Source organism: Aethina tumida, chromosome 1, assembly GCF_024364675.1.
Source record: "Aethina tumida isolate Nest 87 chromosome 1, icAetTumi1.1, whole genome shotgun sequence".
Lineage (NCBI taxonomy): Eukaryota > Metazoa > Arthropoda > Insecta > Coleoptera > Nitidulidae > Aethina > Aethina tumida.
The window spans coordinates 3672763-3687052 of NC_065435.1; the positions used below are offsets into that span (position 1 = coordinate 3672763).

At 32.8% G+C, this 14290-nt stretch overlaps 1 protein-coding gene across 1 annotated transcript in view; it reads left to right on the forward strand.

The window, feature by feature from the left end:
• The window catches only part of LOC109608305 (neuronal acetylcholine receptor subunit alpha-7), a 123825-nt gene extending 112599 nt beyond the window's left edge, over positions 1 to 11226 (forward strand). Inside the window, exons 7-9 of the mRNA XM_049961001.1 lie at positions 2994 to 3385; positions 6059 to 6327; positions 6382 to 11226. Of these exons, the coding sequence (XP_049816958.1) occupies positions 2994 to 3385; positions 6059 to 6327; positions 6382 to 6667 (947 nt within the window). The 3' untranslated portion in view covers positions 6668 to 11226. The remainder of the gene's footprint in view (positions 1 to 2993; positions 3386 to 6058; positions 6328 to 6381) is intronic.
• Positions 11227 to 14290: the final 3064 nt, after the last annotated feature.

The window sequence follows — 14290 nt, forward strand, 5'->3', positions numbered from 1 at the left end:
AACGCGAACCGTAATTGCGTTACATCGAATCCGACTTATCGTTTGGATTTTCCAGCACCCTTCGCCATTCGCCTGGCAACATAAAAAAGGAATCTCGCAGTCCTTATTTAGGCGCTGTTTAGAATAATGATGTCGAATATCTCTGCAGCAGCCCCCGTATTTTTTACAAACTTACTATGACGCAATATTGATTAAAGTACTGTTACACCATCTAGTGCAAAATCGGACAACTTCTTTTTATGGATTCCCTTTCGGATCGGGACGAGTACAAAGTTATCTTTTCGAATTACTTCGCTCGAGGAAATGAATCAATTTCGACGTTTAACGAGCCATATTTCAAATGCTTATGCCGGGGGGTCAATACAAGGAAGTGGTTTAAAATGTTCTTAGTTTTAACTTCACCATTTTACTGCTCTCCAGTTTCATTATTTCGACTTGAGAAAGAAATAAAACTGGACTGTATGTTTTTTAGTCGAAGCCACCGCACCGCACCGCACCGCAGAGTGATGAAATTATCTCTTTTCCTTTGTAAATGCCAGTTTATCTTCAATAAATCTACTGACATAACAAGCTTATAAATGTCAGTTTCCTTTCGACAAAGCTACTGACGTCACAAGCTTGATAAGAATTTAAAAGACTTATCATGATCAGTGTTTCTCTTATCATTTATTTTTGAAAAACAAAATATATGAAGAATAGTTATTGTTATTCATAGTCTCTACACACCATGTGTTTGACACAAAACCAAAATTTGTCTAGTTTCTCTTCAATAAAGTTATTGACGTCACAAGTTTGGTGGGGATTTAAAAGGTTTGTGTAGTCAGTGATTTTTTTCTCATTTAAGTCTCTATATCTTATTGTTTCTTTTAAATATCAGTTATGAGTTTGAAATGCCCCTGATTATCAGCTTTTCTTTTTCCATTTATCTTCGGAAAAAATGTTTCTGTATCTTTGAATTGATTCATTTTTATAAAAACAGAAATAGATGTTGTCAGTCAAAACGCAGAATGCTAAAATTATCTTATTATTTCTTGTAAATGTCAGTTTCCATTTAATAAAGTTTCTGTCATCAAAAGCTTCGTTACGTGTTTAAAAATCTCATGATTATCAATGTTTCTTTTCCCATTCCCATCTTCAGAAAAAATGTTTCTATATCTTTGAATTTATTCATTTTGTATAAACAAGAATAGTTATGTTAATTATCAGTATTTTCTCATTTACCTTCAGAAATTCAGATATAGAAAATGTTTCTATATCTCTGAATTGTACTATTTTTGTGAAAACAGGAAAAGATGTTGTTAGTTAAAGCCTCCACACTTCCTGTGCTTAACGCAGAATGCTGAAATTATCTTATTGCTTCTTATAAATGTCAGTTTCCATTCAATAAAGCTTCTGACATCAAAAGCTCGTTAAGTGTTTAAAAGACTCATGATTTTCAGCGTGTCTTTTCCCATTTATCTTCAGAAAAAAATGTTTCTATATCTTTGAATTTATCCATGTTTGTATAAACAAGAATAGTTATTGTCAGTCAAAGCTTTCACACGTCGTATGTTTGATAGATAAGCAGAACGCTGAAATTATCTTATTGCTTCTTGTAAATGTCAGTTTCCATTCAATAAAGCTTTTGACATCAAAAGCTTGTTACGTGTTTAAAAGACTCATAATTATCAGTATTTTTTTTTTTTTCTCATTTACCTTCAGAAGAAAGTGTTTCTATATCTCTGAATTGATCTATTTTTGTGAAAACAGGAAAAGATGTTGTTAGTTAAAACCTCCACACTTCCTGTGCTTGACGCAGAATGCTGAAATTATCTTATTGCTTCTTGTAAATGTCAGTTTCCATTCAATAAAGCTTCTGACATCAAAAGCTCGTTAAGTGTTTAAAAGACTCATGATTATGAGTGTTTCTTTTCCCATTTATCTTCAGAAAAAAATGTTTCCATATCTTTGAATTTATCCATTTTTGTATAAACAAGAATAGTTATTGTCAGTCAAAACATTAACACGTCGTATATTTGATAGATACGCAGATGGCTGAAATTTTCTTTATAAATGTCAGTTTCCATTTAATTAAGCTTCTGACGTCAAAAACTTGTTACGTGTTTAAAAGACTCATGATTATCAGTACTTTTATTCTCATTTACCTTCAGAAGATAATGTTTCTATATCTCTGAATTGATCTATTTTTGTGAAAACAGGAAAAGATGTTGTTAGTTAAAACCTCCACACTTCCTGTGCTTGACACCTAGGCAGAATCCTGAAATTACTCCTTCCCATAAATGTCAGTTTCCATTCAATAAAGCTTCTGATATCAAAAGCTTGTTACTTGTTTAAAAGACATGATTATCAGTGTTTCTTTTCTCATTTATCTTGGCAAAATGTGTTTCTATAGCTTTGAATTGATCTATATTTGTGAAAACAGGAAAAGATGTTGTTAGTCAAAGCCTCCACACTTTCTGTGCTTGACACATACGCTGTATCCTAAAACTATTCCTTCCTATAAATGTCAGTTTCCATTCAATAAAGCTTCTGACACCAAAAGCTCGTTAAGTGTTTAAAACACTCATGATTATCATTGGTTTTTTTCTCATTTATCTTCAGAAAAAAATGTTTCTATATCTTTAAATTTATTCATTTTTGTATAAACAAGAATAGTTATAAAGTCAAAGCATTAACACGTCGTATGTTTGATGAAATTATCTTATTGGTTCTTCTAAATGACATTAAAAGCTTGTTACGTGTTTAAAAGACTCATGATTATCAATGTTTCTTCTCTCATTTATTTTTGGAAAAATTGTTTCTATATCTTTGGATTGATCAATGTTTGTGAAAACAGGGTTGATTAATTTTTATTTATGCTGAGTTTAAAAGTCTCATTTTTCAATTATCTCCATATCTTTTCTTTTGAGATTAAAAATTAATGAACCCCTCTTTTAATTTGTCCATCCACTGGATAAATATTATGGGTAAAAATGAGAAATAATTTGTTTCAGGTGTACCGGGAAAAAGGAACGAGATTTACTACAACTGCTGCCCGGAACCGTACATAGACATCACGTTCGTGATAATAATCAGAAGACGGACGCTGTACTATTTCTTCAATCTGATCGTGCCGTGCGTGCTGATCGCCTCGATGGCCGTACTCGGCTTCACCCTGCCGCCGGACTCCGGCGAGAAACTGTCGCTCGGCGTCACCATCCTCCTCTCGCTCACCGTCTTCCTCAACATGGTGGCCGAGACGATGCCCGCCACATCGGATGCGGTACCGTTGCTCGGCACCTACTTCAACTGCATCATGTTCATGGTCGCCTCGTCCGTCGTCTCAACCATCCTCATCCTGAACTACCATCATAGGAACGCCGACACACACGAGATGTCCAATTGGGTAAGGCGCTTTGTTCTATGGTATCCGGGCGTGATAATGGAACGAGCGTTAAAACAAAATTTTATTATACATTTACTTATGGCTTAAATATGCAAACGGCTTGTTTCTTCCCGTCTTTCTCGTAAAATCATATTAATCTGCTAATTGAATTAAGCCTCCTTCGTTTCCAACATTTCAAGCTAGTTTGCATCTAATTAAATGCTTAATAACGTATATAACAATGACTTTTAATATTTTGCATCGACTTTAATTGCGTCGTGGAATAATTCCACATATAGAGAGGTAAATTTTAAAATTAAAATCGAAATGAATGAAACAAATTCAATACGCTCTTGTCATTATTTGCGAACTGTAATTCCCGTTTTAATAAATACGTATTTACTATTAAAAACGTGCTTTTGAACAAAGTTTATATTCAGGAATTCGTGCTCAAATCTACTCCTCAAAGAGGGAAAAGATCGTTCAAAGGAACAAAGAATGTTTAATTAATAACATCCTGCTTTATATTTTTAGGTAATTAATTAGTTTTCCTTGTGTTTACTTTTTTATAAGAAAGTTTTGAAAAATGATAACAAATATTTGTTTAGACAATTTTAGACTTAAATTAAAAGTTAATTCCTTTTCCTTGTATCGCAGATTTTTAATATTATTTCATTTCTACTTGGATTAAAGGAACCAGTATTAAATTAAACTTGCAATGTCTTTATTAACAAGCACAATTTACTATGAAAAATACCTTTTAGGTATTCTTGTTGAAATCTATTTCTCAAAAGAGGAAATATATTAATTCAAAAGCACAAAGAACGTTTAATTAATAAAATTTTTCTGTACCTTCTTAGACAATTAATTTATTTTATTTGTGATACTTTTATTTGAAGCCGTAAAATACATTTACTTTTTTATAGGAAGCTTCAAAATGGTACAGACATTTTTCTGATTAAGATTTAAAGAATTTAATATTTTATTTGGTCATGTTTTGTAATTCCCTTTTGATAAGCACGTGTTTAGTACCAGAAATGTACTTTTGACCAAAAGATGTATTTAGGAATTAAGTTTATGTCGGAAAGAGGAAACAGGCTCATTCAAAGGAACGAGGAATTTTTAATCAAAAACATTTTGCTTTAGGTTTTTACTTAATTGATTAGTTTTTCTTGTGATATTTTCGTTTTTAACTTTTATATGAAGCAATAAAATATATTTAAATTCATGTTCAAATGTTGCCAAGGTTTTTTGTCATTTTATCTTTTAGAATTTTTTAATTAAAGTTAAGTTTCACTTTAATTTTCTTTAAACATTAAAACTGAAATATCTAAAAAAACGGCTGTGATAATCAATATTAATCAAGAGTACCTTTTTTCTTCTGAATTGTGCTAAAAATATGAAAAGCTTAACAGTTTTGAAAAATATACAGTGGTGTAGAAAATAGGATGATTTAAAACAACCTTTAAAATTAAAATTTCAAAAATTGTTTATTAATCGTATTTCCTTAATCTTCGGTCCAAGAATATTTAAATTTGGTCTGTATTATTCTAAACTATATACCTACATTTCAATGTAATATACTTAAATTTTATTTAAATTTTCTTCACATATTAAAACTGATATATCTCAAAAATGTGGTGAGTTCTTCATGTTTAATCGAAAGCACCTCTTCTGAATTATGTAAAAAATATAAAAAGCTTGATAGTAAAAAAATATTTAATGGCATAGAAAATAGGGCAAAAAAGAGAAGAAGCCCCTAGAATCTACGCTACTGTATCATTAAGGATAAAGTTTATTGTATTGAATTGTAGGCATATATTTTATACCAAATTTAAGCACAGTTGGGCTAAAGATTACTGAAATATGAGAAAAATACAATATTTTAAATATAAACTTGAGGAACTATATTTTTTTCAGGTAAAACTTTAGAAAAAAATTTAAATTTTCTTTATCAATGAACGTGTTCTAAGTGCTAAATTTTGATCACCTATTTTAGAAACACCTTGTATATACAATACAAAGTACAATCAAATTTAATTCATAAAATTTTAATATCTTTAACATTTGGATATGAGTTTACTTTTATATAAGACTTTTTGAAGATAGTAACTCCTCATTCCGTTATAATTAATTAGAAAGAATTAATGTTGTTGTTTTAAATCACAAGTTTATTATTAATTGGATTATAAGAATCAGTATAAAATAAATAAATTGCATTTGGTTCTTTCAAATCCTGATCCATCAAACACATTCCATGACATTCCTAGTTGCACAATAAATATTGATTTGCAATGTAATTGTTAAAGAAGAGAAGGCATTTTTGAAGAGTCACGTATACATAAACGAGCACTAATATTGTTTCTCATCCTTTCATTCGGCATTGAGCTTTCTATCAGCCCCCACTTTCTTTGAGCCATTGTCTCGAGATGGAAAAAGAGAGTTACAATAGATATTTCGTTACATAAGTTCCAGCGGCATTCACCCCAAAAATTCCTAGCAATTAACCAACCCCCATATTGTGTTTGCCAGCAAAGGTGGTTTTCATAGTTAATGAGTATATTTAAGTTGTCTAAATCGAGCCGAAATTTGTCTTTGCCAAGGCGGTTTCTATTGATTAACCGTTCCGTGGGAAAGCACACGTATCCCTTGTCGTTTAGACCTTGGTAATTATGTGTTCCGTTGTTGTTTTAGATAAGGACAATATTTTTGATTTGGCTGCCGTGGATCCTGCGCATGCACAGGCCACCGGGGTCACCCGACTACGGACCACACAATCGGCCTGCACCGATGATCGCTGAGAGAAAACCCATACATTTTCCAGACGTAGAGATGAAAGAAAGGTCATCCAAGAGTCTACTGGCTAACGTGCTAGATATAGATGATGATTTCCGACACAATCATCGCGGTGGCGGTACACCCACGCCAATTCCACCATCCTCTTTCTTTAGATCAGTCTACAGGTACCCAAATTGTTGTAGCCCCTTTTAATCACAGCTAAAGTGTTGTTGTTCCAGACAAACTGAAGATAACGGTAACGGAGCTCGTGTACCAGCACCACCGGAACCAGTAGTAGCACCCCACAGTTGCATAAACGCCGACTACGAATTGGCCATGATCCTAAAAGAGATAAGATTCATCACGGATCAGATGCGGAAGGACGACGAATCGGCGAATATAACCAGAGACTGGAAATTCGCAGCCATGGTGGTGGACAGATTGTGCCTTATAATCTTCACACTGTTTACGATCATAGCAACTTTAGCAGTGTTATTCTCGGCGCCTCACATTATTGTCTCGTAGCCCAGCGCTCCTGTAACTGGCACGCCATCTCCAGATTAGTCGCTTTAGTCGTACCATCGGTACCACTAAGGTGTCACCCCATAGTTCTTTCTATCAGACCATAATTGTTAATTGAGAATGCCGGATTGAAAGCAACGACAATAAATTTCGGTTATGGGCACCACCACCAAGTCGGCCGCACCTCATCAAACCGTCTTCCAACCAATCGATCACTTCCTAGCGCCAATCAATCTTGTCTTCACCAAACAACTGGGGTGCGGATGGACGTCCGCATCCGTTCGGGCATCGTTCACACACCGCGATGGCTAGTGCCAAATGATTTTCGTCGAACGGGCCCTCTTGGTGGTCGGCGGACCCGTTCTGTCTTTGATTGATTCAATTCGTCAGTAGACTCCTAATTTTTTAAAAAGACTGAACGTATTAACAATTAAAAATCTTCAAAGCTGTTCCTTCAACGTTACATTTAAGCACTGGAATGGTGTCAACTACACACATTGGTTTAACATCCCGTCTTCTTGATTACATAATAAAATTTATATATTGGTACATAACATTTAAATAAAAAAATGAATAAAAAAAAAATAAAAAAAAAAAAATTAATTAAACCGACTAAAACTCAGCTTAAAGCATAGTGTGTTATTTTTTAAGAAGTGCTATAGAAGAATTTAGATGAATTCCAGGACTAATTCTTCTATGTAGTTAAACTAAAAGTATAATAATAAAACAAAACTAACTTAGAGGCGCATTGCTCGTATGCAATAAACTAAAACTAATAAAATTATGTTTTCAGTTTTGATATGTACTGATATATCTCTGATTATAAGAAACTGTGGCAATTTGGAGATGACGGTCAGGCGGATCTAGGGCTTGAAAAAAAAACATGGTGTGCGTCCTAGTTTTCAAACAAAAAAAAAATGAAAAAACATGGCTCATACCATAATTTTAGATAAAAAAAACCCGCGATTTTCCCTAAATCGCTGCCAAATTGAGGTTCATTACAATTGGCAGTCTTTTTTACTGGAATTTGGTTATGTATCGTGTTTTTTAGATATTAACACAAATATACTGTGATAAAACAAGTTAAATATTGGGTTAGCCACATATATTATCGCAAGATATATTCGGAAAAATTATTAAGCTCTAAAAGCCCAAAGTTTTGTTGTTTTACCTTTAGTACCCGTTTTGGTTCCCCGTCGAGATGTTGGTGATAATGTTCTAGGTGCCACAACTCAAGTAATACCCATGAATTGCATGAAAGAACAATTTTGAAGTAATAATGCTGTAAATAATTTATTTATACCGAAGCTAGACTTGGCAACAGTGCAACATTATGGCACATCTCGCGGCTTAATTAATAAAAATCCGTTCCTAGTCTAGTTGTTTTGATCGTGATATCACGCGTATTTATAGGATTTTTCGTGTGACCCCCGGTGCTAATTTTTTTAGTAATAAAAATATCGAGAAAATTCCTATAAATGTAAATCGAAATCTACTCGTTCAGTAGGTGAGACGTTAGGTTCTATTTTACATGTCCTCGATATTGAAAAAAAAAATTTTTGGTTCAATTAGGACAATATTGATGATAAATTAGATATTTTTTATTAGGATGAGGATTTTTGCTCAAAGAACCTATTTAAATCTGCGTACCTGCCATTTAAGATTTACATTGAAGTAACGTTAAAAATTAATAAAAACGAATTAATTGAATGTCCCACAGCCAAATAGGAATTAGAGGATGGTGATGTGTGCAATTTAAATTTCCTTTCTCGTTGCCAAATTAGTGACCGATTATTAAATCGTTAAATTCGTACATTAGTCCTATCATAAAAAGGTCAAACTTCAATTTTAATAAAATCCTTGCTGGGTGGTTGTGAAGGTGAAGGTTGACCCTTGATCCAAACGACAAATAAAGGGAGAGTTCGAATTAAATTCTAACCGTTGAATAGACTAGAAAAAAACAAGTACGATAATGCACTAAGATGAAGCAAATCCCCTTTACACAAGGAAATTTTCCAAGACTGTTTAGATACTAGGATAACAGTAAAGTAGATCTTTAGATCGTTGATACTTGAATTTATTTGTATCAAATATCAATGGTATATTCCCGTTTATAAGTGAGTGCGTCGCTTTTAGAGCTTAACAATAACACCGGACTTATCCCGATGAAAATTTGAAAAAAAATTGGAAACCCGACAATAGTATTTGTGCAGTATTTTAGTAACAAGGCGAATCGAAGTTTTCTTAAACACGTGCCGCATTATTATTCAATTGTTGTTGAGGCATTTTATTTTATACAACATGTTCCATCTACTAAATACGGGACATTGGGAACATGAGAACCATTTATTTTTTAACGAAGACATGCACATACATAAAAATGTGTCACTTCTGTTTGTTTCCATGAGATCTCGTTATATTTTAGTCATGAAACTTAATGTAAATAAGTTTTGAAATATCGTTTGTGCATTAAAATATAACGACAATAATATTAATAATAAAATAACAGGACAAAGATCACATGCAGTAAACTAATAGAGCCGAATCCTGTGTTTTGTGTTTAGAATGAACTGATTGTATAATATATTAATGTAGACTATATTAATTCTCTTGTAAATGATAAATTAATTGTTACACTCTCAAAAATGCATAACTAAAAGTTAAATAAGTAAAAAATCGTTGGCAAGGTTAGTAGTTTACCAAACGTTAATATATTTAAAAGTGTTTTATGTACAAATGTTTGCTTAAGCTCACCAGTTAGATTTGTGTCCCTGACAATAAGCCCAGCATCCAACCCAATCAGTCCTTGCCTTCTTGGTGATCCACTCTTTAATGTTATATGTGTTAAGTTTTAAGCAAACATTGTGTATGACCAAGCTATAAAATCTCTCAGATTCAAGTTTCTTTCCACGTTGATTTAAGGTCGGTTACTTTGCAAGAGGTAATATGGCTTGCCAGACGTTCATTTTGAGTAGAATTATCGCATCTATCGAAAGGAAATACCTGTATATAGTGGCCCCATTTTAGAAAATAGTTAATAAGGACTTCGTACATATCTTCACATGTATCGTTCAATCGAAAATCAAATGAAATGTCTAATAAAAGATAAATAAATGAACAGACGACAATTAGATTGCGAATTTGAGACATATCGGGAGTTCAAACATTTTAATCTATCTTTTTTAATCAATCCGTTACACACAGATGGAAATATTTGAATTTCGTAGAACCGTCTGTTATTTCATTTGCTTTTTTAATTGATCATACGATAAAATGTACAGAGTATTACTCAAGATTAGTCATGATTTGAGTGCAGAGGCCGTTGGAAGGAGGTTCGAAGTTATGTAGTATCACATATGCACGTTTTGGTTAGGCCAGGGCTTGAAATTAACAGGAAGTTGCTGACCATTGACAAACGCTCTGAACGTGTGTTTATCACGTCCAAAAGTTGCCTTAGATCTGTTACCTACTGTTGATGTTGGTGGTCAAAAATCTTGTTTAAAGACTTGTTTGAGGAACCTTTTTGACCAGCTTCAAGCAAAAATATCTCCCTCAAAGGAACAACAAAGTCAATACGTAAATTTTTGTTAGCTCATTAGAAAACTTTTGGATTGTAAACATATGCAACAACACCAAGAGCAAACCACAAGGGCCCTGGCATAACTGAAGTTGCTACGACATTTCACTTGTCAAAATACGGAGTGCATCAACTGAGAAGAAAATAAATCGTGATACCATGTTTATGTTCATTTGGAGATGATTTGCTTTCAATTTGTCTTTTGTTCAGCAATAATTACAAAGTTTAAGTTTGTAAATAGTTACCACAACTCGGATTCAACCATTTCATTTCGAATGAGATGCTCAATGTGGATGTAAAATGTAACGCATTCATGAAACAATTTATGCTCAACACAAACAAAATCTCGGTGGTTAAATTCGATGGGAAAGCAGATTGAAATCATTTCATGTGACGGACTGTAACAGATTTCAGATAAAATTAAATATATACTAGATGTTTTCCTTGCAAATATTTTTGTATTTCTTTCTGGTCTTTGTAAATACGATGTATGTATCTCGTATCTTTCGAAATCTGTTGGGTGTCCGGATTAAAAAAAAAAAACACAAAGATGTTTCTTGCCAACTTAATTTGATGTCTTTAATATAATGGAAAAGGCAACTAAAACGGCTGACAATGTTAGGTCATCTATCTCTCTTAAGGATGTAAATTTTAGTGATGAAATAATTTTTGAAAAAGTGCAAACTCAAAAAAATCACATTAAAAATTGCAAATCTTTTTCGATGATATCTGTAATATTAAGTAATAAATTTCAAGTTATATTGTTATATAAGTAAGTAATTTCCAAAGTACTATTATAATTTAAAAAAAATGCTAATCGGATTATAAATAATATTTAAAAAATCGACAATCCATTTTGATTCAGACAGTTCGTAATAAAAATCAGTTAGACCGACGTATTGTGATAAACACATACATAGGTGTGTGGTTTGTGTCTTTCACAATATTGCCAATGAAATGTTTTCTACTAAGGTGATAAATTGTATGGCGATGGATTGTACTTTGTTAAATAAATTTAAATTAAACATAAACTGCTGTTATTTCCCCCCCTCGTTCCTTATAAGGTGTCGACACCAAAAGAGCTGAGTGAGCATTAATGCTGCAACTCAAACTCAACTTCAACAACACAAACTCCACCGCGAAACTTTTACGGTTTATCATTATAGTGTTAAAGTGATGAATTGATTGTTTTAAAGTTATTTCCTACTGGGGAAAACGGGTAAACACAGATGTCGCTTTGATTGAAAGGGAAAGTTTTTAAACTATCGGGAACAAATTGAATTTAAATTCCCCGAAGTAAATACACAATGAAGGCATAAACTTTATGAGCAGATAATGCATTTGACAGTTGTGGCGTGTAAATTTTACAAATTTAAATTCCAATCCCAGTTGGATTTTGAAATTGGAATTCCCATTAATAGTGACAAAACTTGTCGTTGCTCAATCAAAACTTATCGGTAATTGCATGTCACAAACTTAGCAGGACCTAGTTAAATTTCCGCCGTTAATAATTCATTGCAACTCAATTTCCTGTTCGCAATTCACCAATAGATTAATCATTGTTGGCGAAGCCACTTTGGGGGTATCAATAAAAATGATTTAAGACTAGTTCGTTTCAAAAGTTTCCTTGTTAATCGACATCACATGCTGTAATATGTGTACTCTCCCTTGGTGGTTAATGATGACGAATGGACACATCTAAAATATAAAAATGAAATCAGGTCAAGTTGGATTTTTGAGGCCTTAAATCTGTCAGATTTAGAAATTGCCATTTCATTATAAATCAGCTTCAAGTATTTAAGACATGTGTACATTCCTTTGGTAGTTAATAATATTTGAGTTTGGTTCTTGATATCTTATATACTTCAACTTTAGAAATTCCGGAAGTATCATAGTCAAACTTTATGTGTTAAGGCTGATATTCACTTCCTTGGTGATTAATGATGATAATTTTAGGTAAAAAATTGATATTGATTCTTGAGATCTTAGATGCTTTATCTTTAAAAATTTTGGAAGTTTCATTCAAATTAAGACAGATAATTGGGGTTGATTTTTAAGTTTTACCTTTAGAAATTCCAAAAGTTTCATTGTCAGACTCCACAAATTAAGACTTGTGTACACTTAATGGTTAATAATGATTTTAAATATACCTTAGGTATCAAATAGAAGGATTACCCTTTGAGTCTAATTATAGAGATCTTAGATCCTTTATCTTAAGAAATTTCGGAAATTTCATTGTCAAACTTTAAGTGTTAAGCCAGGTATTCACTTCCTTGGTGATTAATGGGGATCTTAAACATATCTTAGGTAAAAAATAGAAACATCACTCTTTGGGGTTGATTTTTAAGTTCTTAGATCCTTTAACTTTAAAAGTCAAAAAGTTTCATTGCCAGACTTCACAAATTAAGACTTATGTACACTTCCATGATGGTTAATAATGGTTTTGAATATAGTTAAAAAATAGAAGTATAACTCTTTGAGTTTGATTAATGAGGTCTTAGGTCCTTTAGTTTAATATATTCCGGAAGTTTCATTGTCAAACTTTAGGTGTTAAGACAGGTATTCACTTCCTTGGTGATTAATGGTAATCTTAAACACATTTTAGGTAAAAAATAGAAACAACACTCTTTGGAGCTGATTTTTAAGTTCTAGATCCTTTAACTTTAAAATTCAAAAAGTTTCATTGCCACACTTCACAAATTAAGACTTATGTACACTTCCATGATGGTTAATAATGATTTGAAATATACCTTTGGTAAAAAATAGAAGTATAACTCTTTGAGTTTGATTAATGAGGTCTTAGGTTCCGGTTAGATATTCCGAAAGTTTCATTGTCAAACTTTAGGTGTTAAGGCAGGTATTCACTTCCTTGATGATTAATGATGATCTTAAACACATCTTAAGTAAAAAAATAGAAGTTCTTAGATCCTTTAGTTTTAAATATTGTATTGATTGTATTGACTTGTATACACTTCTATGATGGTTAATAATGATTTTGAACATCTCTTAGGTAAAAATAGAATTATTACTCTTTAAATCTGATACTTCAGATCCTTTGACTTTAGAAAATAGAAGTATTACTCTGTGAGTTTGATTTTTGGTCCTTTAGCTTTGGAAATTCCGGAAGTTTCATTGTCAAACTTCAGGAGTAAAGGCAGGTGTTCACTTCTTTGGTAATTACTGCCGATTTTAAACACACTTGAGATGAAAAACAAATAAACATTACTCTTTGAGTTTGCTTCTTAAGATTTTAGGTTCTTTAACTTTAATATTCTAAAAGTTTCATTTTCAAACTTTAGGTGTTAAGGCATGTGTACACTCCGTTGGTGGTTAATTATGATTAACAAACCTTAGATAAACAAGAGAAGTAGTACTCATTAAGTTTGATTTTTGACTCATTCAACTTTAGAAATTATCAAAATATCAGCCAAAAATCTCCAGTCAGTAACTGTGGCATATATAAAGCCCTTAATTTCCTACCGTTAACAAATCATAACTGTTCAAAAGGCGTGATTGATGAGCACGTGGCCACGAAGATAAACAAATAGACCGCGCATGTTTGTCGGCAGGATTAATTTCAAAGGCACGCATGTCGTACGTCCTTAAATTAGCCAGAACTGTTTATTGGTAAAAATTAGAAAACATCAAAAACGAAGAAGTTTTATAGTTTATTGTTGTATGCCATCTGTTGGTTGAGTGTTTGAAGCTGAGGAAGAATCTTTACCATCCTCTATCTGGACTAATTACATCATTTGGTTATCACGAATGCAGTCATCATTAAACTTGATGGTCATTAAGTCTTCAAAGTACATTGAGGATGGAATTTAGTTCGAAGGTTCAAGTGAAGTTGCAGCAGGGGGTGTAACGGGTGCACGTGGAGGCCTTTGTTGTTTTTTTTTCTTTTTCATTTGCTAAAAATAGTTTTTGGCCCACGTGCGAAAAATCGAAGAAGGGGCGTGGTGCGGATGATGTGGCCGCGAAACCGTCGGACGATCTGCGCATCCCTTGGAGACCCATCTACATTGGACCCCGTGTACCCTTAAAAAGAG